The sequence below is a fragment of the Malaclemys terrapin genome, chromosome 8 (assembly GCF_027887155.1).
Source record: "Malaclemys terrapin pileata isolate rMalTer1 chromosome 8, rMalTer1.hap1, whole genome shotgun sequence".
In the NCBI taxonomy this organism is placed as follows: Eukaryota; Metazoa; Chordata; order Testudines; family Emydidae; genus Malaclemys; species Malaclemys terrapin.
In genome coordinates this window covers 17,042,699-17,068,741 of record NC_071512.1, presented here as the reverse complement: position 1 = coordinate 17,068,741, position 26,043 = coordinate 17,042,699, and the positions used below count along the sequence as shown (strand labels likewise).

General features: G+C 43.2%; 1 protein-coding gene across 2 annotated transcripts in view; it reads right to left on the bottom strand.

The window, feature by feature from the left end:
• Positions 1 to 26,043, bottom strand: part of KCTD16 (potassium channel tetramerization domain containing 16) — a 168,046-nt gene that overhangs the window by 48,088 nt on the left and 93,915 nt on the right. Inside the window, exon 5 of one of the 2 annotated variants that reach the window (XM_054036522.1) lies at positions 17,652 to 17,664. The exons of the other annotated variant lie outside the window; for it this stretch is intronic. Coding sequence (XP_053892497.1) covers positions 17,652 to 17,664 — 13 coding nt within the window. The remainder of the gene's footprint in view (positions 1 to 17,651; positions 17,665 to 26,043) is intronic. 2 annotated transcript variants of the gene reach the window in all.

Sequence of the window (26,043 nt, the reverse complement as noted above, 5' to 3'; positions counted from 1 at the left end):
CTTTCCTGGCCTCTGCCACTGAATGCCTCCATGCATTAAGCTGTGCCTTATTGGTGCAGGAGGACTGCATGAGCTCGAAAAACATGTCATCACGAGTGCGTTTTTTTCACCTTCTAATCTGCGATAAGCTCAGGGACGGAGATGATCGGAGGAACGTAGAAACATTCTATGCTCTACAATTCTGGGGGGACTGCATGGTCGCCTATGCCGCTGAGTGCTGCTAAGTTTGCCACGCTGACCAAACAGGAAATGAAATTCAAAAGTTCCCGGGGCTTTTCCTGTGTACCTGGCTAGTGCATCGGAGTTCAAAGTGCTATCCAGAGCGGTCACAGTGGAGCACTCTGGGATAGCTCCCAGAGGCCAATACCGTCAATTTGTGTCCGCACTACCCCAAATTCGACCCAGCAAGGTTGATTTTAGCGCCACTCACCTCGCCGGGGAGGAGTACAGAAGTCGATTTTAAGAGCCCTTTAAGTCGACGGAACGGGGTTGGTTGTGTGGACTGATTCATTTTAAAATCGATCTAACGTGGCTAAATTTGACCTAACCCGTAGTGTAGACCAGGGCCTGGAGTGACCAATCCCTGCTCCACTGGACACTCACAAATCAGCTGCTCCCAAAGACGTAGTACACACCAACTTACCAGTGTCACCTCAGATCATGCTCCGCTTGACACATAGCACTTAGATATATTTATAGTGAAAACATGTAAAAGTTTATTGAATAAAGGGTAGGGATTTGAATGATAGCAAGTAGAAATATTGGAAATAAATGGTTACATGTAAAATAAAATCATAACATGCCTTCTAAAACCTAAATTTACTTAACCAGTTGCTATCATGTCTTACAGTATTGCTCCCCAGCATTTTTCAGTGCTTATAATCCCTTTTTCATGAAACAATGTATGCTCTCAACTTGTCCCTTCTGTGAAGGATATCCTATGTCCCCCTATGATTCTGCATTCTTCTCATATTCCAGACTAATTCTTTTAGTCATAAGCAGGACACCCTCCTGCTGGCCATTCCTTCCTGTTGATTTTGTGATCTCTTGTCAAATTTGCAACCTTGATTAGCTGGCGGCTCCATATGCAAATAGACTTACATTGTAAGCCACACAATGGGCAATGACTAGCCAGAGAGAAATAAGCATCTCCTACCCCTTTCCTAAACAGAACGTGTTTAGCACCTTCTGGTGACCTATCTTAACTTACATACCGTAGGAATGCAATTTTCAGTATAGATACATCACTTCTTATATATCATCCATATATGCACCTCACCATGATTAGGACAAAGAGTGCATTACTGGCTGTTGGTAGTGACTTCACATATCATCCTTTTGGTGCACTATTATGTAGACATCAGACCAGGAGAGCCGTATAAACCTCTACACAACCCTTATGCCCTCTGCCAGATAGCACCAAGGGGCCCCGGGTCTCACCCCTCCACCAGGGCACAGAATCCTGGGCAGACTCATTCCCTGATGCTTTTACCCAACTACCTTGAACTCCCTGTTGTAGCTGTACCTTTCTCCAGGGAGGTATCAGCCAGCAGATCCACGCAGCTTCCTGACTCCAGCAGGGTTCTCTCATTGCATGACAGCCAGAGATCTACTCTTCTTCCTAACCATCGTATACCCCATCACACTTAATCATTCCCTTCTTTGGGTTTCCCAGTGTGTCCTGTTTACTCTGTGTCTATTTGGGGTAGGGCACATCTGTATTTTGAGTTTTGTATGGCATTGGGCAGCGTGTCAGCACTTAAGCAATAATAAAGAGCCAGAAATCTTGGAAAGAAGCATGTTCTTATGGGGTGTTCAATCCATTTGTGCTGCCTTAAAGGGTTCTGATGATTTGAATAAGGTATATAAAAATTTGGGGACATTAATTCAGGCCTCTGAATCTTTTAATGCAGTTCAACTAAGTCCCTGTCTTGGTGGGAAGTGTGTGTAGGGTAGGGAATACTGGTACTGGAGTTGTCTCCTAGTTGTAACTGTAATTGTCACTCAGCTCAAGCAAATGATTTACTTATTCCAGTAGTTCACATATCAGCACTTGGAGGTCCTATATTGTTCTCATGGGTCATTAGCTGTTCCTGTTCACTTTAGAGAGATCATCCGTGGTCACAAAATGATTCGTTCATACGGCAAACTGTCATCCACCTCAATCCATATGACAGGCAACTTATCTTTAGTGTATACAATGCCCCCCTTCCAGCCAAACACTCCCAATAAATTATATTAAGGAAGGTGCCCCGCTGGATGGCAGGTAATTTACATAATGTCAACGATTCATCCAGCACGGAAAGGATATGGAAGGGAGCTTACTGACATATTGTCTGACATTGTCATGATCCATGAGTGGCAGAAAATAGACACCCTGTAAGCAGGCAGAGTTCCATCTGGCAAGGAGTTGGCTTTAAAGAGTGGCAGTGTAAAATGACAGATAGTAATAGAAACTAGAAAGTCAGATTGGAAAATTAGCTTTCCCAGTTTCACATCTGCACAACGGGGGCAGCTGCCAATCACTGTCTCCAGAGGGAGGCTTATCTGGGTTCCCGACCACGTGCAAAGTCATGTTCCTCTCACTTAAAAAACAGCATGAAAAAATGAATCAGTCTGTTAGAGAGCTTTAAACAAATGTGGGGATGAGAAACAAGCTGTTGCAAATTGGCACAGAGAATGCAAAAAATTAATGTGAAATGAAAGCTGCATTTTCCAATAAAATAAAGCAGTCACTTAACTCTTCTTTCTCTCGCAACACTGCAAAGCATTTAAACACTTGAAGAGGTGCCTGAAGTGAATGTAAATGGTACATGAGGCACATACGTTTTCCAGGGGCGAGTAAAAAACATGGGTGGCTCAAGTAAGCAATTTATTTTCAGTAATCCCTACAAGTCCTTCACGTCATAAAGCATCAGTAACATAATGTGATCAAGACACAGGTCAACCTGTCAGGCCACACTCTTTGCTTTAGTGTGAATTTGGGGGAGAGGGGGCCATGGGGGGCGGGGAGGGAATCTATCCACAAATTGGATGTGTAGTGTCAGGTTTCGCTGTACTGGCTTGCCCAGTGTGCTTTAACACTGAGTTAGAGGAATCACTCTAAGGGTAAGAAACCCATATCCAGGGCCCTTCAGTCTTTGGACTCTCTGTCAAAACTCACAAAGACGCCAGTTACAGTGAGACTGGGCTGGGACCTTCAAGTGCTTTCTCATAATAAGTCACCAAAGCAATGGCTGTCAGCTACTAATAACCCAGATTTGCTTCTGAACTTGTGGTCTCTCTCACATGTCCTCTCTTATATTTTTTAAGACTCCTGCTACTCATCCATCCATTCACCTGTAGTAGAAAGAAAGCCAGACATAAGCCCTTGCATCAGAGGCCTGGTGTAAGGCCTGAGGCCTCAACTAAAGTAGTGGTCAAGCCTTGCTAATATAACAGCAAAAGTTAGCAAGAGACAGGCTGTGAGCTCACAGAACCTGGCAAAAACAGGGCTGGTATTGCAAAAACACACACATTCCTAAGAAAGGCTACGCACAGGAAACTCACGCAAACACATTCCAGAAGGATGGTACCAGAATACCCCAATACCAAGTATGGTACAAACACACCCACCCCAAAGGTAATGAGAACATACTGACCCCTCCTAAAGATAAGGTCAGGGTGACAGTATGATGGATAGAAATGTTCTGATTGAACCGACGTGTACAAGGTAATGGGTGGTAACAACCCACATCAGGGAGCAGTAACTAACCACATCAGAGGGGCAATATTTAACTTTTTGGATTGATGTATAAAATAAAGCCTCAAAGGGAGTGTCTTTTTCTGGCCTATGGGGGAACGGAAAGTCCCACCGTTCTCTGAGCTAATCCATTGTTATGGGCATACATGTATTGGTGGTCCGATAGAGTCTGCGGGATACTAGTACTGTGCTTCGTTGACAATAAACCTGGCCGGGTGCCTTCGTACCTTAACGGATCTTGTGGTCACTGGGCGGTTTACTCGAGGTCTGCTATGCTAGCTGCCTGCGCAGAGCTTGGATTGCACACAGAGGGAATACACACCGCCAAACATCTGACAACACCGCCGTAGTTATGAGTAGCCAGTCACAGCCACTCTTCAACTCAAGCCAGAAGGAAATCCAAGTTTGGGGCCTCTGGTACCCAGAACACTCCACAAATGGAAGATGGAGCTGTGGAGAGGGCTGACTATGGTGGAGGGAAGGCAGCTCGCACCAGCAACATGCAACAAAAGTCCTGGATACTTACCTTCCCACTCTCTGGAAGGGATGGGTAGAACAAACAGACTTTGCAGCCATAGCTATCCCCTACTTCCTACCAACAGACAGTCTCTCTTATTTAGTGTACTGTGGTTGGTCTTTTAGTGTGTTATCCCTCTGCTGTACTTTAGGCCTTTCAGTTATATGGACATGTTCACTTTCTGGACTTTGACCTAATTAAAAATTATTTCTCAACTGTTGATTATTTGGATGTTGACAAGAACCTATTGCTGCATGACTGCAAGAATTTTTCTAATGTTTACAACTTGCACCAACAGAAACACAGTAACAAAGCCACCTTTGAGTGATTAAAAACCCTTGAGGAAGGGCACATTCTGGCATTGAAAGAGGTACACAAGAATGCAACTGCACATGGCTGCTATTTAATGGTGTTATTTAGTCTTATTACATTAATCCCCATAGGAATTGATTCGTCCTATACATGCAGTACTTCAAAAGCTGTGTGAAATGTTTCAGTGAAACCAAGTGAAACACACATGATTTTCCAGTATCAGAGGGGTAGCCATGTTAGTCTGGACCAGTAAAAGCAGCAAAGAGTCCTGTGGCACCTTATAGACTAACAGATGTATTGGAGCATGAGCTTTCGAGGGTGAATACCCACTTCGTCGGATGCATCCAACGAAGTGGGTATTCGCCCACGAAAGCTTATGCTCCAATACATCTGTTAGTCTATAAGGTGCCACAGGACTCGGCTGCTTTTACATGATTTTCCAGGTTGTATTTATTTTCAAATAAATTCAGACCATGTTCACCAAGAGACAGATTTTGCCACTCTTATTCATGTTCAGTAACTGAGATGAATGGAATTACTAGAGGGGTCATGTGCTACCTCAAATACGATCTGGGTGGCAACATCTGGCCCTAAGTTTTGAGAACACGAGTCCAGTTTCAAATTAAACTATGAATCAGCGTATGGCTTTGCATCAAAGACCTAATCCAAAGTCCATTGAAATCAATGGGTGTCTCTTCATTAACTTTAATGAAGTTTAATTTTAGATCAGGCCCCAAAACCATGTGAAATTCATGACACGGCTTCAATGTGAAATCAGATGACAATTGTCTGTTTCAACTGGAGTTTTTGGGGTAATTGAAACCTGAAATTCAAAATGAAACTGGGGGAAGTGTGAACCATAGAGTCCAACCCAAAGAAACTAAAATACCCTCATGAACTAATGTAAAGGGAAAATATGGCTCTAAAGATTTCCAGTATTCATTACAATGTTTTGTGCCGGGAGGGAGATTTTTCCTCTCTGTATAAATATATATCATTCACAGTAACAATCATGGGATGTGTGCTCATGCATGCAGAAGCACACACAGAGGGAAGACTAGCCCATGTCATAAGTATTAGGGATTAGGACTGAGATTCGCTGGAAATGTTATCCAGCGGGAGCTTGTACAGTCCCTGCCTGAACTGTGCATGTACCTAGCACGGCCATAAATAACAAATTTGCTTACAATGTCCAAATAAGTAAATGAAGAATCAGATATGACAATTCAAACACCTCATAAACATGACCTTTTCATTAGTCTGCATTTTGATTGGCTGCTTATTCCAGCTTTCCCTTAGGTGATAACCAGAGTACACAGGGAATGGGCAACAAGTCAAATTACAAAAATACTGAAAAGGTCAGAGTGGTACAGCTTGCTGTTATCTTTCACTGAGCTGATGCTGCATGAACGTTCTCCTATCTTACTGATCATGACAGTGAACAGGAAATCTTAATGGAGTGACTCGTTCTAGTGGCTGTTTTTGGAATGGTACACAGAGTGGCCCTCTTTGGAGTGTTCCATTGCTGGAAGAATTGGTGTTGGGGTTTTTTGTATATTACTTTAAAATATCTTTATTTGTATACGTGGGGCCAGATGATAGATCCTCTGGTCTGGCCAAGCTGGGCTTAGCATAAGACCCAGGGATAGTGTTATGCCACCTTTATACTGCCCCAATCCTGGAGCCAAGCTGATCCCCACAGTGAACTACAGTAGACTCACAGCCCCAAGGGGCCCTTCCAGCAGTTGGGTCACTGGGATATAGAGACACCCTGACCATATCCTAGGAAAACTCCTTTCACCTAGGAATTCCCCCTTCAACAGTGGCTGGGGAAAGATGACAGAGCAGCCACTACAGATCTCTTTGCTCCTGAAATTAATCTTAAGGGAAATGGAAGATGCCAGAGACAGGCTGAAACTGTAAAGGGAAATGAGGAGACTTTAGAAGCTGGGAATTGGAACATTCCCATTGTCATTTCCAAATTTAGCTTAGTAGATTTAAGAGCTGACCCTTTCTGGAGATTCAGAAACTGGGTCCTATATATATATATATATATATATATATATATATATATATATATGAAACAGGGGAGTTCATGAAAGCTGCAAAAGGTCAGGTGCATGCCACAGTATGCTCTCATTTTAAATTATCTTCTATTTCCACCTTATCTTCCTTTGTGAACCCCTCAAAATTCTCCTCTTCTGTAATGCCTACAGAAAACTGATCTGGAGGCATCTGATAATGGCTAGGCAGGTGATGAATCTGATTGCTGCTACTGATTGGCTAAGAATTAAGCACACGGTAAACATCCTATTATTCCCCTCTCCACATCCTCTCCCTCTCCCTCTCCATCTAACTTTTAGTCTCATGCACCTGTAATGTCTTGCCTTTTAAACTGTAAGTAAGAACAGTTCAGTGCTTAAAGCAATGGGGTCCCAATCCAGTGGATGCCTCTGGATGCTCCTGTAATATACATGCTAACGATAATAATAATAATATTAATAATATTTCCCAATTAAAATTCAAGTTTGCAATGCAGAATTCCAATGACCACCTGTTCTGTAACTAACCAGTGACAATCATATAGCCTACATAGCTTTCCCAGAGAAGGCCTCTGTGTCTGGACTGTGCATCAAAAGCATCAAAGACAGGACATTTTCAAGTGGCATTACTGCAAACACTTCCCTGAAAGAGTTAATTCTTTCATTGTCAGTCATCTTCATCAAAATCATGTCTGTGGACATCGTGGAGATTAAGAATATACACAATGCCCCACTTATCCCCAGACCTTTAACCTGAAAACAAGTGAGAACCCTACCGAGTGGATTTCTAACTGTTTTGCACTGGATTTTCAACTTTTACTTGACTGGCCTATCTCACATTTAATGCATAAATACAGTATCAGACATTCCTCTGGGTAAAACAGATGCACATTTAAACTACAATGCCATGTCTGGCCACTGTATGAACTACAGTGAGAAACTAGGCCTAGGAGAAACCTTTGGTGACAAAGTGACACTCCAGAAAAAAAGATTAAAATATCCAAATAAATAATTACCGTTCTTTATAAGTGAGAATCTCTGCATTCCCCACTGACTGCTGCTTCCCTCCATTCCACACCCATTAACTTAGGTTCAACCTTCTGGTTTTTCCTCCCTTCTTTATTTTCTTATGAACTTCCTCTCTTGGACCACTAGGTGCCATCAGTGCATGCTCACCCAGTGCTACCTACAAAGACTATAAAACTAAACTAGTTCGATGTAAAGGCTGAATACAGTTTTTTGCAGGCAGGTCTGTCTGTGTTAGATTAGAAGGAGTAACTTTTCACTAACAAATGCTTCTTGATTGAAAAATCCTCTCGTTCACATATATTAAGGTTTTATAAATAGGGCCCTACCAAATTCACAGCCATGAAAAATGCATCGCAGACCGTGAAATCTGGTCTCCCCCTGTGAAATCTCGTCTTTTGAGTGTTTTTACCCTATACTATACAGATTTCACGGGGGGAGACCAACGTTTCTCAAATTGGGGGTCCTGACCCAAAAGGGGCTTGGGGGGGTCACAAGGTTATTTTAGTGGGGTCGTGGTATTGCCATCTTTACTTCTGCACTTCGGAGCTGGGCGGCCAGAGAGTGGCGGCTGAAATCATGAAATTAACTATTTTTAAAATCCTATGACCATGAAATGTACCAAAATGGACAGTGAATTTGGTAGAGCCCTATTTATAAAATATTAAAATGTGGGTAACTATTTAGCTGCAGTGATAAATGGGCCGTAGCATTACTCTTGGCAAAAATCAAATACTGTCTTCCGATTGCGATTACAGACTAGATACTTCAATTTCAGTCCCAATGCACATCTCTCATTGTTATTTAAATCTTCTATATTACTCTTAAAGGGTAGGTCTCCTTTAGGCCTGAAGAACCTGTAATAACAACAAGCATATTACCATGACATAAACTCTGTCCTTACATCTTCACTTCATTTTTAGCATAATGAAAATCATTTAATCTCTTTTTGTTATCTGAAAATGCATGAGCTGTTGTTCATTAATCACAGTTTATTTCATTTCTTTTGCCACAGGCATCATGGTAACATATTTATTGGTTAGCAGGGTGGGAAAAATGCTGCAATTTCAGGCACAACTTTGGTCAGTAAAACCAAAAGTGCCCACAAAACTCCATCTTGATTGGAGTTACTCTCTCAATAACATCCACAATTGAGACCCACAAAATGAAAAATGTTTTAGCAGATACATTGATGAAAGAACCTGAAGGGATATCTGTGTATCCAGTTCCTTTATACTCCATGAATGCCTTCATACTTTCCAGTCTTACTGCACAGAGCAGTAAAATCCTGGAGGGGGGGGAGGGACGAGAGGACATATTTTCTTGGGCTATAATTGTAGCATTAGAACAAAGATCAATTACCAAACATTAAGAAACCATCCAATGTTACAGTACCAAAGACTTTATTTTTTTCTTTCAAGAAGAGAGATGGATTCCTTGGCTTCATTCACTATAGACGTTCAATACTGGGATGGAATATGATTCTCAAGTGAGCTTCCCTGCAGGTGCACTCAATTCCTTGATGGGAACCAAGTGTGGGTTATGTGAGGGCATAGGAAGGGAAGGGAAATCTGTAAAGCCCTGCCCCTCTCCGAGCCAACTACTGAGGGAGGAGCAAAGCTTAGTTGCTAGAAGTGGGCAGTGTGCATATCTGCCAATGTTTTGAAAAAGTTTTGCAAGGGACAAAAGTCCGAATAGGTGGGAGTTCTGCGGTACAGGGTTACCAGCACCTGGTGAGTTTTGTGAACATATCAGAGAGGTTTAAGATTTACCTAGAACTTTATAACATTGACCCCATGCCTAGGCTATGACAGTGCAACTCAAGATGGGGTTTAGCAAAGGCAGCTTTATGTCACCTATTCTCCAATCAATCCTGGGGCTGGTGCGGACCAGGAGAGGACCCAGGGTTTAGATTTTAAGCTCTTTATACCAGGCCCTGACTTTTCATTATGCATGAGTGTACACGGCTTATCCCAATAGGGACCTGATCCCTGATGGGGGCCTTTATGCACTACTGCAATAAAAATCATTAATAATGTAGAGCAGCCTCGGGGCTGAGAGTCCCTTAAATTATTTCAAAACTGTTTTTTCATTGAATGTGCATTTTAACGGAAAACAAGCATCAGTGTCTAGGAAACAGATTAGTTTAAACAGAATCCATGAGCATGGAGCAGAGAACTCGGCAGAGCTGTTTGTGTGTTCTTGTTACACTCCAAACACCCCATAGAACACTATTAGCAATGGGATTCTTTCATAGACAGTTAGGATGAAAAGTAATTACGAAAGATGGTTTCACAGATGCTATCTATTGTGTCTGGAGAAGAGAAAAAATTATCTCTAGCAGGTCCTTCTGGTTATCAACAGAGAGGCCATCATCTAGGAAAGTAGGTTACGTTTAACATATCAACTAGCATATTTTAACCGACACAGTTTTAAACTAGTGTGGACAGTAAAATATTTCAAGTGGTCAAGGTCAACGTGAGGCTCCCCCTTAGGACTAGCATTTTTAAACACAATCTATTTTCCTAGTCTAGACATGGTCACACAAGGACTGACTGTATTTTGTGTCTTGTAGAGGTACTGAGCTGAGCATTTTTTCTGGTACTTAACAAATCGTTAATTAATAGCAATACTAATAAATGGTCATCCTGATTAAAAGGGACTGGGAACTACAGAAGTGAGGCAAAGCAAGTTACTGTGCTGTTATTTGAGTCTAGCAGCGTTAGCAATATTAACTGCATATTCTACATTCATTCTGTGAATGGGGCTGACACTGCAAATGTGGAACAAACACTGTACATACCATGGTGATTCACAGTATGGAGAAATCTTTAGTTTCTAAACTGATTTCTGTGCGTAACTGAAACATCTCATATCAGCGAGTGACTGGTCCATAGAAAATCAGTTCTTGTAATTGACATTTTGCATCCATTGCATTTTCCACTGTGCTCCCCTCAACCAGACAGATAGGATATGTACCTATATTTTGCATTACTCTGATTTTAGCTATTTATCCAAACGTCCTTTATTTTCTCACTGCTTTAAACTCAGTCTGACTTCTTGGCATCAGGAAAGGCACAACAAAACCAATTAGGACTAGGAGATAACTGAACTGAGCCCAGGGCTGGTAAATGTTCATGTGTTTTTAAATTTCCATTGTATGCTGCTTACGCCTCTCTTTAATGAAAGATTTGCAGTCTCCACTTGACTGGAAAACATCCATAATAAAGCCATGTAGGCTATCGTATAGTACAAATCTCCTGAGAAAATAATGCAGTTTTAGTAAGGCAGGGGTTTCAGCTGCTCTAATCATTCTAATTACTTGAGAATGTTTCCTTCTTCCCCCTGCATCCTCTAGGGCCTTTTTGCCTTCAGATCAGCTATAGAAACAAAGTAATTTAGCCAAGTAAAAAGCTTATTAATACATGATGCAGTTCACTGGCACAGGAAAACTACATTGCATCCCACCCACTCCTCAAACAGGTAGACCTCAATATTACAAAGGGGCTTTGTCTGGCACAGAATAACTCAATACGGTCAAAGAAGGCAGAAGTTCTGTGTGTCAAGGGAAGTTACAATGTACAAGGTGGAAGAAGCCAGTTCAATTCCAAGATCAAGTCAGGAGTCACAGTGACAGCAGGCAATTTTGTAAATCCTGAGCTATCAATTAAGAGTCCTCAGATTATTTTTGCTTTCCTGAGAACCTTTTGTTTTGTTAAGTTGCCAGGCATCACTGAACATGGGAATAGCTGTGGATGCCTATTAGTACTCAAGGTGCAACTTTTGCACTTAAAAAGATCCTTCAGATATCTCAGTTTATTATTATTATTTATTTTTCCTAATACAGCAAAATATCAGATTCATCATCATAGATATTAGTAAACAAAGAGGGTTGGGATGAAGGGAACGATGAAGGGAACGACATACCTATCTTCAGGGTTTACGTTAATCATAGACTTTTTAAAAAGTCAGCTTAAATTGCTTTGAATTTTTCAGGCACTCCCTTTTAGCAGAATGCCAGTTGTTCATTAGCTGCAAGGTCAGCCATATCACTGAGCCAGGCATCGATATTTGGTGGGGATCGACTTTTCCATTTTTGCAGGATTAATTTTTTAGCAACCAAAGTGGCACATTGGAACCAGGCCACCTTGTTACCAGTAATCTCTATGTATCAGGAATATGTCCAGGAGTAAAATTTAAGGGGAAGGGCTCCAATTTAGCATCCAATATCACATTGGTCCTTTGACCCACCTCATATCAGAAACTCTTGATATAGTGGCACTCCCAAAACAGATGAGCTAATATAGCACCAAGGGACTTACACTTCCTACAGCAGTCAGCATTTATAAGCCCTCTTTACCATTAGCCTATGTGGAGACAAATATATTCACAAAAGCATCTTTCTCTGGTCTAAAGTTGCTTTAACATTAGACACATTTGTATTCAATTGGGTCAGAGATAGTAGTGTATCCAAATCTCTATTCCAAACAACTTGCAAATTATCAATCTATGGCAGACTTTTTTGGGCCAGAAAATCATAAAAAGATACCATTGGCCAATAAATCCAAGAAGTTTCTTTTAAAATAATAAAAGTTCTGGAGGTTCTGGAGCTCCCAGTGTATCTGATCCAAATACATTCATAAGTAAATGCATTAACTGGAGTGGTTTCCATCAAGGTTTTGTCACTGATTTTCAGGATAAAATTGCCTCAGAGGACCACCTCTGCATGGAAAAATGGATGGAAGCAGAACTTTTTAGGCAAGTTTGACCAACCTTGCCTCAGCCATTATTGTGGGAGCTTGGGAGCCATCCACTCTATAATAATTTGATCCTACAATGCCTGAAAAGGGGTGAGTGTATACCAATTCTTATTCAATCTGAACCCAAGGTGGGGTTTGTGGGGTCATATCTAATAGTCACAAAGATGCCTGGCTTAACAAAAAGGAGATCTGTTCATTTTCCAAGTTGGGAAAATGAAATCCTCCCAGTGACAGGCAGAGCTGTAATTTGTTCAGCGACAATCTAGGTTTCTTACCTCAGCCCTGAAGGAATGCTCTGAAAATATTGTTGAATTTCTTAAAACATTTGCGGAATAGAAACAGGACATAGACCCCCTCAGGACATACAAAATTCTAGGAAGGGCATTCATTTTCAGTATATTAATTTTACCCCACAAACTGGAGGATGCTTTTTGATAAACGAGCCAGACTTATTTTAGGTCAAACTCTGACGTCCATCCTTTGGCAAAACTCTCTTTGGGCTATATCCTTAATTTGGGCTAAATTACTCAGTTCTTATTTCATCTTTGTGTGGACAAAACACCCAATGGTCCAATTCTGTTCTCAGATACAAAACAAGAGGAATCTCACTGAGGTCAACACAGTTATATTTGTGAAAACCTAGAGTACCTCTGACTACAAAGAGTGTACACTTGAGTAAAGATTCAGCAGGGATTTCAGGATTTGGCACAGAGACAATATGAAAAATGGCATGGCTGCCTTTAGAGCCAACAAAGTCTCTGAGATAGAACAAATATAGGTCTTCACATTAATGTGCTTTCTCTCTCTACTGAATCGACCTTTAAAATCAACCATTGGGGGAGTGAATTTAGCGAGAGTTTTAGAAGCTTGAAATCAAGGGCAAGGAGAAGGAAGTTGGCTTGTGTTTGTACAATAGAAATAAAGAATGACTTCTAGGGACTGGGATGAGACACCCTGTTTCATTCTAGTTGTGACCTATGTCAGGATTTAAACCCAGAAATAAAAGTATAGTGCAATAATCCATCAGCCTGCATGCTATTTACTAACTATAATTAAACACATGGGGCCAGATTCTGTAAACATAGAAGCTTGACAGAAAACCAAAAAGGGAAGGCTGGCTGGATGGTGTTTATCTTGTTCTAACTATCCACAAAGCTCACAGAGAAGACATTCCACAGACCCTCTGGAACAGGAGTCACAGTGGACCAAATTTCAGGGCAGAGGCTAAGAGTCAGGGTCATAGCCATCAAATTGGTCCATGTACACCTGAACCCAGCAATGGTATCTAGACATCCCATCCCTCTGCAGTTCTCTCGTACTCTGGAAAGGATGAATCTGCAGGGGCTTTGCATGGGGCCACAGCTGGCCAGAATCTGCCCATATATTTGTGCAGCCAAATGCTACGGTTCCAGAATATGACGTACGTTGCACTGATGCTTGCTTTATATACTTCACTGCAACCATCCCAAGGTGATCACTTCGTGCTAGATAACCTTTTATAATATTCACTACAGAGGGGACACCAGTTAATTGCACCATTATCATGTGACAACACAATGCCATAAAAGTGTATCACTGTGAGAAAATGTGAACACAGACATTGTTCTCAAGGAAATAATGACTGGCAGTCATTACAGGGGCAACAGCTGTCACAAGCTCTGGCGGGAAACTGCATGAGATCATAGGAAGGGTTTTCAGGTTAATCTGTAGTCAATGCACAGGTATCAATGTAGTTTTTTTAACAGCAGTAAAGCAAGTGCCCTTGGAACCATGGAATTGTAGGACTGGAAGGGACCTCGAGATGTCATCTAGTATAGTACCCTGCACTCATGGCATGGATGCTCTTAGCATATAATTTATTTGTACTGGAAGAGAGGCTCAGGTTACAGCATTTGGTTTTCATCAAGTGAAGCTGAAATAACTGTAGCATAAGCACTTCAGCTGAGTTCTGTGTACTCATTAGTGAGCAATTCATGGGAAAATTGCCTCCAAAAACCAAACCTAAATCTGCCCCTTCCCCAAATCTATCAATTAACCAAGCTATTTCCCCCATATTCTGAAAAGATGGGGAAGAGAGAGCGAGCGATTGCTGTTATTTGTATGTTTTTAATTCTTGGGTGGTGCTCAGATACTACAACTGGGTGGGGGAAGGGAATAGAAGTATGGAGAGAAGAGAAATTTAAACTCAGTGTCTCTTTTAGTATCAATCCCTTCCCTGTAACTGCTAGGCCATATTCATTCATCTAGGCAATGGTCTTGAATTTTTGGGAGGCAGCATAGCCTGGAGGGAGGGGCAGAGAGTTGTATTAGGTTCTGACCCTTCCATTGATAGTACATTGGCAGACTGCTGCTCCTGCAAAGAACTCACCTAAAGTCAGTGAGGCTCCATGTGGGATCAGCGATGCACCCACGTCGTATCAATTGCAAGCTTGGGGCCTTCGTTGGAAGATCCTGACTTCTAATCCTGACTCTACCACTGATATATATAACAACAGTCAGCATGGATTTGTCAAGAACAAATTGTGTCAGACCAACCTAATAGTTTTCTTGACAGGGTAACAAGCCTTGTGGGTGGGGGGAAGTGGTAGATATGGTATATCTTGTCTCTAGTAAGGCTTTTAATATTGTAGCAGCCATGATCGGGTTGTTTCAGAGTTTTCTGGTCTTTATCTAGGTGGAGATTCTATAAGGTGGGAGCAGTAGTTCTCAACCAGGGGTACATGTACCTCTGGGGGTACGCAGAGGTCTTCCAGGGGGTACTCAACTCATCAAGATCAGTGTTTCTCAATCTGGGGACTGCAGTCTCTGGGGGGGGTCACGAGACGGATTTAGGGGGATAGCAAGTGCACGGCCAGCATGAAGGGGTGGCAAGCAGGGAAATTGCCCGGTGCCCCCTGCCACAGGGGGCCCCATGGAGGTAAATTACATGCTTCAGCCCTGCTGTCTGGGGCTCAGGCTTCAGACAAGGCTCACAGGTGAAAAACAGTCTCAAGTATCACATGAAAGATAAATTGATTAGAATATATATATTGTACTTATTTTATAATTATATAGTAAAAATGAGAAAGTAGCAACTTTTCAGTAACGATGTGCTGTGACACTTTTGTATTTTTATATCTGATTTTGTAAGCAAGTAGTTTTTAAGTGAGGTGAAACTTAGGGTATGCAAGACAAATCAGACTCATGAAAGGGGTACAGTAGTCTGGAAAGGTTCAGAACCACTGTCTTAGAGTATTTAACATTTTTCCTATTAGCCTGTTTGGGCCTGATTTGTCAGGGAGTTAGATCTGTTTATACCAACTCGGTATACTAGCGCCGTAAAGATCGATGGAACCACACCACCATAAATGATGGTAATGCAGTAATGAATCAGGCTCTGCATGTCTTCCACTTCTAGGGTCAGACTTGCTATTTTGTGCAGGAGAGAGTACAAATCCACAGTGGGTGTAATTTGTAAAGGAGCTGCTGACCCTCAGATAATGTGTCCACTTTACAAAACTACCATATGTAATTTAGCACAGATTAGGACGGCTGGCAGCATGGGCAGTGGGTGAAACTTCCCCTGGAGGAGGCAAGCTCCTTGTCCTGCCTCTTCTGCCCACAGCCCCACCCAAACTCCACCCCTGCTCTGCCCCAGGCCCCGCCCCCACCCACTGCTGACTCACCACTCACCTCTTCACCACCACCCAGATCCCCCCCCTCCGCTCACCTTCTCCCCCACCCGCCGCTCGCCCACCTGCTGCTTGCCTCCTCACCCCCCCTCGCCAGACCCTTTCCCCGCCCGCCACAGACCCCCACCATCACCTGCTGCTGCCCCTCACCCCCCATGACACCTCTCTCCTTTGCACCTTAAAGCACTAATAACATTCCCCAATGGAACTGAACAGGCAACAGGCATAGCTCAATTGCCAGATAGATTCTCCTCTGTGTGGCAGGGCGTTCGGTGTATGGTGTATAGAGAGAGACAAAAAGCCAGGCGACCTGCGCCAACCTGAAGCCTAATCTCTCCTTTTGAAAAAGTGCTTGTCATTGACAGCCTGCATTAAGGCAGTAGTTTAATCACAGAATTCCCTGCCAGACTCGTTTACTTAAACTGGGTTTGAATAAAATGATTAGATCAAGAAATAAACTCACTGGCTATGTCAGCTCCTCCTTAAGCCAAGCTAGCAGTTACTTCTTCTGGGTACAGAGAATAACTGACGGGTCATCATCTGGAAACTGTTTTGACCCCAATAACACATTTTCCTACAATATAAAAGCCAGCTGAATGTGGTGAAAGGCTTCCTGGGCATTGGCAAATGGCTTCATTACCACTTTAATGGCTCTAACAGTTTCAGTGATCTCTGCCACTAGGTCTCTGGAAGGCTTTTTCACTGTGTAAAGTTACTCAGGGATCCCCTCTGCTCGCCTCTTCACTCCCCCTGTCTGCCACTGACTCCCCGCTCACATTCTCAAAAACACATCCTGCGCCCCACTGGGGAGCGGGGGTGCAAGGAGAGATGCAGCTGGCAGCTGCAGGGACTTCAGAGGGGGAAAGGGGATGGGTGGAGGAGAGGAGAGGAGGTAGATTCACCCCAGGCAGCAGCAGCAAGTCATGGGAGCCTGGGGGAAGAGTCAGAGCAGGGAGGGGAAAAGACAGATAGGGGGCACCATGGCCCAGGGGTGTTGGGCAGTAGGGACAGCTGTGCTAGGGGAGGCAACGCGCCTATTATACCCGCTGCCCATGACTGGCAGCCTGTGCTCAAGTGGGGCCAGGGCATGAAATAGCAAAGGATGCGGCAAACCAAGATTCCCATGTGCTAGTACAGGTGTATGGAGACCCCAGGACTGGAATTGCAGGGTATACAGCATGTCAAGTTTGAAGTGAAATGGCAGAACTACATGGGAGATGCATGCAGAACACTTACCTGCATCTAACTGGTATGATTACTTCCCTACTTTAGGCTTGGTCTACACTAACCCCCCAAATCGAACTAAGGTACGCAACTTCAGCTACGTGAATAACGTAGCTGAAGTTCGAAGTACCTTAGTTCGATCTTACCTCGGTCCACACGCGGCAGGCAGGCTCCCCCGTCGACTCCGCGGTACTCCTCTCGCTGAGCTGGAGTACCGCAGTCGACGGCAAGCACTTCCGGGTTCGACTTATCGCGTCCCGACAAGACGCGATAAGTCGAACCCAGAAGTTCGATTGCCAGCCGCCGAACTAGCGGCTGGGTATAGACATACCCTTAGAAAAAGAAGTTAAAAACAACCTGACATTTTATCCTGGGCTCCTGAATTAGAGTGCATATAATATTTGTGACCGGATGTTTGGGTTGGCAGACAATACGTATATCATCCTGGGGTTAATATTTCATTACAGATCCTCACAGTTCATCCCACTTCCTGGAAAAATAAAATAAACGGGTATGTATTATAGGAGACAAATCTCTTAATACAAAATATTTAATATAGTGAAATTTCATTTCATGGATGCTTGCATTTCTGCTATGATAAGTCTTATCTTGAGACCAGTATATTACCAAATACTGCCTAAGACAAAGCAATCGTTTGTCTTTATTGCAGTGAAGCATAACAAATAGCTGAGTAATATTTTGGCACCGATCTGTAATGTCTGATGCATTAGGCCCTTACATGAAAAATTTACAACTGCAGGTCTGTCTCACTACCATTAGCAAAGCAAAGGCTTCTTGCATTTGTTATGCTCTCACAGTGATACCTTGCATAAGAAGTCTTAACTATGCTTATCTATGCATTTCATTTAGACTTTACGGGATGATTCTTACGACATTAAGAACAAATTAATCTAAATAAACATATTTAACGGAGTTGGGCAGCAAGGAAACAGATGCCATTTTATTGCACAGTTGTTACCTTAGCAGGAAAGGGCTTTAGAACCAGATTCTCTGTCCCATTCTGCTTCCTTTGCACTGCTGTGCAGGCATAAAGAGAGCAGAAACCTCTCCTGGTGTGGGGAAAAACCCAATGGGCATACAGGAGCAGGTGTAACTAGCTCCTATTTTACCCTCCCCACAGTCACCGGAGCTGCATGTGAATCTGGGTGGATAAAAGGCATAGCACTGCACTGCAACTCTCCTCAGCTGGTGGACAGCCCCTTGGGGATTCATGTTGCCTGCATGCACAGGTTAGAGCAGCACTAGGACCAGGCAGAGAATCAGGGAGCTGTAACCTACTCCTGTATGATCTTCCTCCCATCACTGCTTCACTGAGCAAAAACTGAGCAAAGCAGGGAATGTGGCTCATAGATTTTTCCTGATGTGCTGTCAGTGATATCAGAGCCTTGTCAGTAGACATACAAGTGTAACTACTTTCCAGGCAGTGCATTTCTAGGGGATTACTGCATCTCATGCATTGTTAAAGTCACTCATCCTTTGGCCTTCTGCCTTACAATATGCCCTTATGGAAAACACTCTAGATAACAGAGATTCAAAATGTAGGGTTCTAGAATGTAAATATATTCACATTCAATAGAAAACACTTTAAAAAATCTGTGGAAGTTAAGAAAGAATGTTATCTTTCTGTAGGTTTTTTGAACCATCTAATAAAATTCTATAGCAGGACTATTATCTTCTATTCAGTTCTATAGAATGGTCCTGCCCCAAAAGGCTTAAAAGGGATATTCCTGCTTTAAACAGCATGTGCTAACTGACTTTTTGAATCTAGGTGACACTGACGTTGCATAGTTTCAATGCAGTAACAACTGCTTACTAACAGCAACGTATAGGGACAGATCTTCAGCTGGTGTCCATTGTCATAGCTACATGAAAGTCAATGAAGCGATGACAATTACCACCTGCTGAGGATCTGCCCAGCTGGTTAAATCCTGCAGTCCTTTCTCAGGTAAAACTTCCACTGACTTCAATGGGAGCTTGGTCTGGGTAGAACTGCGGAAGTTGGGACACAAAGAATCCTAAGGTCTGATTCTCATTTACATTAAGGCCAATGTGCACCACTCTGGCAGTGTCAAAGGGCTCACGGTAGGTGCAAATGTAATGTATTCCCACATTAAGGCCCCTTTACACTTTCAGAATGACCAACAAGAGCCTAAAGGCAAGTCTACCCTTAAAGCTGAGCAGCTGTAGCAGTTTACTGAAGATGCTCCAAGGGCACGGCTACACTTGCAGATGTAGAGCGCTGTGAGTTAAACCCGCCTTCGGAGAGCGCAGTAGGGAAAGCGCTGCAGTCTGTCCACACTGACAGCTTCAAGCGCACTGGCGTGGCCACATTTGCCGCACTTGCAGCGGCATTGGAAGCGGTGCATTATGGGCAGCTATCCCAGCATGCAAGTGGCTGCAACATGCTTTTCAAATGGGGGTGGGATGGGGTGGAGTGTGACAGGGAGTGTGTTGTGTGTACGTGGGGGGAGAGAGAGTGGGGTTTTGGGGTGCTGAGAGTGTATCAGCATGCTGTCTTGTAAGTTCAGACCCCTCTTTCCCCCCACCTCTCTCTCTCTCTCACTCACTCAAAGCAAACAGCTTTTTCTCGGAGCTGATAAGCAGCCTGCTTCTCCGAAACGGAGCTTTGAAAGGGCATTTCCGTATTCCTGCAGCTGATTTCACAACAATGACAAGAGTGGCCACTTGATTTAAGGGGCTCATTGGGCGTTTCCAGAGGCTGATCACAGCGCAGTAATGCAACACCTCGTTCACACTGGCACCGCGGCGCTTCAGCGGGGGCGCAGCAAACATTATTTCACTCACCAAGGTGGAGTACCAGCAGTGCTGTAGCTGCGGAGTCAGAGCGCTCTACGTGCCTTGCCAGTGTGGACGGGGAGTGAGCTGGGGCGCCCAGGGCTGCTTTATTGCGCTGTAACTCACAAGTGTAGCCAAGGCCTTAGCCACCAGGAGCGAGCTCTCCTGTCGGCATAGTTAATCCACCTCCCCAAGAGGCGGTAGCGATGTCGATGGGAGAAGCTCTCCTGCCAACGTGACGCTGCCTACACAGGGGCTTAGGTCAGTCTAACTAGTCACTCAGGGATGTGGATTTTTCACACCCCTGAGCAACATAGTTATACCGATATTGGGTCTGTAGTGTAGACCAGCCCTTAGTGTAAATGACAATCAGGCTCTTCATATTTAACAGACGTAAAATATTAGCCATATATTATATATCCACTGAATTATTTTAATCCTCTACACACATAGTAACATAAATATGTATAAATTAATTATAGTCAAATACTATTCACTGAATAACTTATTCAGTATATTTTGTGATTTAAAAAAATATTCAACAAGTGCATTTGTCCACCTAGCTCTAGAATAAATATATATCTATGATATGGCTGTTTAACCTCAAAATATGTTTTCTATGATCCTCATTTCAGTACACACGTTAAGAGAGCCAAATTCATCTTTGAAGAAAGAAAGAAGGAAAGAAAGAAGGACTATGATGAATATACTAAGCCAACATTATAAAGTGCAGATAAAAGCACTTACTTGGACCAATACTGCATGAGTACCTTAAATTCTAAAAATGAGCAATTGTTATCTCTTTAAATATTGATTGCCTGGATGAAACTATTATGAAAGCACTAGATAAAGTACTTAGAGCTAACACAAAAGATTCAATACACAAAAGAATAGGGAGGATGCAGTAATCATAACAAGACTGTATGGCATAGATTCCAGTATCACACAAACTATATATAGTGACAACTCCAGGACCAGCTCTTACACATCTAGGTTTTTTATTTGTCTCTTGTCTTCCTCCTGCATTTATCTCCTCTCCTGGCACATGTCCAAGGAAGGAGAGTGGAAACAGAAATGGGGAAAACAGATCCACATAAACCAGTAATTGGGATTTGGGCTCCAAACATTTTTCAGTTTCGGAAGGATATGTCTGTGTGTGTGTGTTAAAGAGGCCATCTGGCAGTTCAAATCTCCATGACATTCAGTTACATGAAGCAGGTCACTGAACAGTCAGACTCACTGAACTTCAGAGTGTTTATAGCATTTTTCACATGGATTAATTGTTCTGAAATATATTAGGCATCAACAAGCTTTTTTTCAGCAGACAGCGTGAAGCTTCCTGGCCCACTTACTTGATCCTCAGCAAGCACGTTTACTTTGAGTTTACTATGCGACATAGCCAGATAGATAACAGAAGTGATTAGCAAATATTTTCATGGATAAATGTTAACAGAAGCCTGACCCTAGGTTTGTGCATGCTAGCCTCTCTTTGGCTACAATGCTTTACAGCTGCCTACCCCAACTGCGGACCATGCAGGGGAGAAAAATCTGACACAGCGACCCCTGCTTCCCCTACCCAACTTTACAGTCATGTTGCATGGTCAGAAAAGGTGTCAAGTGGTCAGAAAAAGTGTCAAGAACAAAGTGAGCAGGCATCCAGACACAAAGGTAGATGTCAATTACATGCATCCTGTACTGTTAGTACTGCCAACGTGGATTCATCTTTTGAAAGCCTGGGTCTCAGTCCTGATATTTTTTATCTATGTAGGATCGTGTTTGGAAGCCTTCATAGCCCATGGGCAACTTTTAAACAAAACCAGGCTGCATGACTATTGAATTAAAAGTAGTGTAATTGTAGCTGTGTCGATCCCAGGATATCAGTGAGAGAAGGTAAGTGAGGTTGGAGAGAGAGACAAGCTTTCCAGCCACACACAGAGATGAAGAAGAGCTTATCTCTCTCACCAACAGAAGTTGGTCCAACAAAAGATATTACCTCATCCACCTTGTCTCTCTATTGAATTAAAAGCCATTCGGGCTGTTGGTTTAGCTGAATCCCTTTCTTCACAGCAAACCAGAGCCTGCAGGATTATGCACTCTTTTCTCCAAGTCTTGCTCCTTCATTCACCCCTCCTCTGTCCACTGCAGGAGGACACAGTCATTGCAATGGCTTTCATTTGACTGAGCTGAAAGATATGTAAATGATCTCAGTGCCTCTCCTTTCATCAACCAGCAGGCATGCAAAAGCAGCAAGATCACGGACTCCTTTTGCCAATGGGTGAACATGGCCCATTAGAGACACATTTAGCCTCCCTCTGTCTGAGGCCTGAAATCCTTTCTCGGTCCCTAACCAGGGCTCTCTTGGCTGGCAGTCACAGAAAGTGCTACGAAGCATGAGATGTGTAAGTCTGGAAGATGCATTGTACAGTTAGTTTGCTTTTAAACCAAATGAAAACAAGCTTGAAATGCCATTCCCTAATTCCCAGAGTGTTGAAAGGCTCCTAGCAGTATTTATTTCCTTTATTTTTATGTCTTCCATATGAGCCTGTTGGGGGTATTGAGATTTACACCCCTCCATGTCATGCTTTAATGAGTGAATTTTGTCTCCAACTGCAGCTCAATATCTCTTAAGAGAACATTTTAATACTGTATGTAATTATGTGGAATTTGATTCTCTGGGGATGTGAGGAGGCAGGCAGAAAAAGCAGGGTTTGGGGGGGGTCTGATGGATTGAAGAGAGGGTTGAGAAGAGGGAGTGAGTTGGCAGGAATGGGTAGCAGGTCAGGGAAGGCAGAGATCTGGGGTGGAGTTGGGGTTGTAAGCAGTACGGGGTGCCTGGTGTGGGAGGGGGAACTCAGTGTCTCTTCAATGAGACTTTGGAGTGTGAAGTGCTCCCCCGGTACTGCTACTGACTCACCATGCCAAAGCAACAGCACCGTGGGCAGCCCTGTAAGTGACATTAGCTACCCTCACAAGACTTCTACCAACACTGACTGCAGCCATGGGAGAACAGCTATCCTGGTGAGATTTCAACCACATCCAAACCAGAATTGGAGACGAGGTCCCTTTTGATTTGGGATAAAGCCTGGAACAAAAACTGTAGAGAAGGATTCCAATTCAGCAATATCAGTCTGGACCCTTTTGAAATTTTACCACATTCAGATTTCAGCTGCCTGTGTTGGCCCATCTCTTCTAGCAGTTACTGAGAATTGATTAACCCTTTAATCGGTATTACATGCACTTCACATAGGGCCTTTCACGTCCACAAAGAGGACCCCTCCACACACACAGCGAAGGGCAAGGACTTCTGTATAAATTGGATTTAAAGAGTAAAGTAGAGAAATAAGTTTGTAGGCTGTGAAAGCTCCCTAGCTACCTCACATCATTTCCATTACAGCTATGAAACTGACATGCTTTAAGAAAATATAAACTTAATTTTAAAACATTTGGGAAATTCCATTAAGTGATTTATCGTGCATCTGAAGAAAACGTAATTTAACATCGAAGCTCTAAACAGTATTAAAGCAAGCCCCAGGTGTTCAAATTAACAGTAAAATATTTGACACAGAAAATTATTGAAACAGCAAATAGTGTTGTTCTCTAATTATCCTAATGCAATAGATCACCATTTGGGCAAGCATCCCAGCAGGCATTCGCTTGGATGCATATGTTCGGGGTATTTTATTTTGCTATTAAATGCTCGTTGCAGTGTGCTGTGTGCACAAAACAGTGCTCAGGTGAGTTAAATCTGCCTTGTCTTAACCCTTTACTATGTTATCCACTGACTTCACTCAGAGCTGGCATCCTGATTCGTGTGAATACAGCAAAACATCACCTTGCAGACTGCAGCCTAATCACTTTCCATATCTCATCTCTTTAACATTACACGTACCACAAGGTATTACGGGAATTAAACTGGCTAAAAAGTATCCTCTTGCAGCAAATGATCTGTGCCATTGCTTCAGCCTAGAGCACTCTGAGGTTATTTTAACTTCACACAGGAAATAGGGGGCAGGAAGAGAAAGTATTGCTCAGCCAGAGTATGCTTAATTAGTTTACGACTGTCTCTCTCAATAACTTGTGAATAAGATCCCTATTGATCTAATTAGCAGCAGTGGGAGAAAATTCTGCTTTCCAGGGCTGTAGGCACCTTCTAGATTCTAGATAAACAGATCGGCTGTTTCCCACGTGACTATGAACGGGCAGCAGGGGCAGTTGCCTTAGACACAAAGCATTTGGGAGCCCTATAAACCCGAGGATTTTTGGAGATTCTGAATTTAAATGCTTCACTGAATGGAAACCGTGTGATTTGAACGAATAATTGTCTATTCTGTACTATTACTAAAGAGCCTGTACTATGACAATTTTGAGCCAGGTTTATGGGCCCCTACCAGCTCCCCTTGCAATGGAAATTGGCTTGTGTAAAGACATTGGCCCTTTTCTGGAGCTGCTGCTGAGTTGAACTCAGCACAGCTCAAGGGCAAGACAGAGGTGTCTGTGCATCACCTTTGTGCTTCCCAGACTCTAGAGGCAATGCTCAAACAGCCCCAGCAGTTGCTCTAATTTATGCTGCCTGCAACGACCCTGAGGAGCCAACCAGCAGCCCAGAACAGTCAGAGTGTCGTGCGTTTCTGCCATGCCTCCTCCTACAAACGGCTCCCAGCTAGGCCCTTAGTTCTTGACTACACTTAAAATTTAGGTCAACATAGCTCTGTCGTTCAGGGACATGACAAAATCCACATCCTGAACAACATTGCTATGGTAACGCACAGTGTAGACGCATTGCTCAGGGAGGTGGTGTTCCCACACTGACAGAGAAAGCCCTTCTATCAGTGTAGACTGTGTCTACACTATAAGGTTATGCCAGCATTGCTACAATGCCATCACTATGTGCCTATATAATGCCCAGAGTGTAGACATAGCCTTAGTGTGTCCCTGTGCTAGGAGTTGTGAAGCAAGCTGTTGTGTCCACTCACAAGCCTTATACCAAGGCCCTAGTGGCCTAATGGATAAGGCAATGGCTTTCTAAGTTGTAGATTCAAGTCCCATCTGGGGTGAAAAACTACTAGCCTTACACCACCACAGAACTCCCCTTACTTCTCAGGGAGAATCACCAGCTTTGCAGCCTCTATAAGCTAGCACAGGTGCCACAGTACTGCCAATTACCCACTGGGCCTGATTCTCTGCTGCCTTGTGTAATCCTGTGCAAAGGGAGTTTCCCAGGCATAGACATTCTGAAATTTTCAGCCTTTAGAAAAACCGGGAAGTGAGAAGGGTGGAAAAACATGCAGGTGATTTTTTTTTTTTTTTATTAAAAGAAAAGAAAACTTTACAGAGTTGAACAGCCCATTTAAGTGTTTGCTGGAATGACAAGTGCTGGGAAGCTGCCAAATTATTATTAGGAATTACTGTGATTGATATGAATGTAGCAAGGCTTGGTACGTCTGAATTTGCTAAAGGATTCTGGGAACCGAGGTCTCTTAGAATCAGATAGTATTTGAATGCTGATATAATTATGGATTATGAATGGTTAACTAGAGGCTCTATGTGTGTGTGTATTTCAGCTTGGAATTTTGGTCATGGTCAGTCAATGGCCCATTCACTAAGTAAATATGCAGGAAATATGTAAATAGTGAGCTTGGTACTAACTGTCCTGGGTCAAAATGACCCCTTTAGGGTGGTACCACACTAAGAGCTTATGTCAGTGGTGGGCAACTTGCGGTCTGTCAGGGTGATCCACTGGCGGGCCACAAGACAGTGTTTACATTGACCGTCCGCAGGCACGGCCCCCCACAGCTCCCAATGACTGCGGTTCGCTGTTCCTGGCCAATGGGAGCTGTGGGAAGCGGCGGCCAGCACGTCCCTGTGGCCCATACCACTTCCCGCAGCTCCTATTGGCTGGGAATGGCAAACTGCAGCCTCTGGGAGCTGTGGG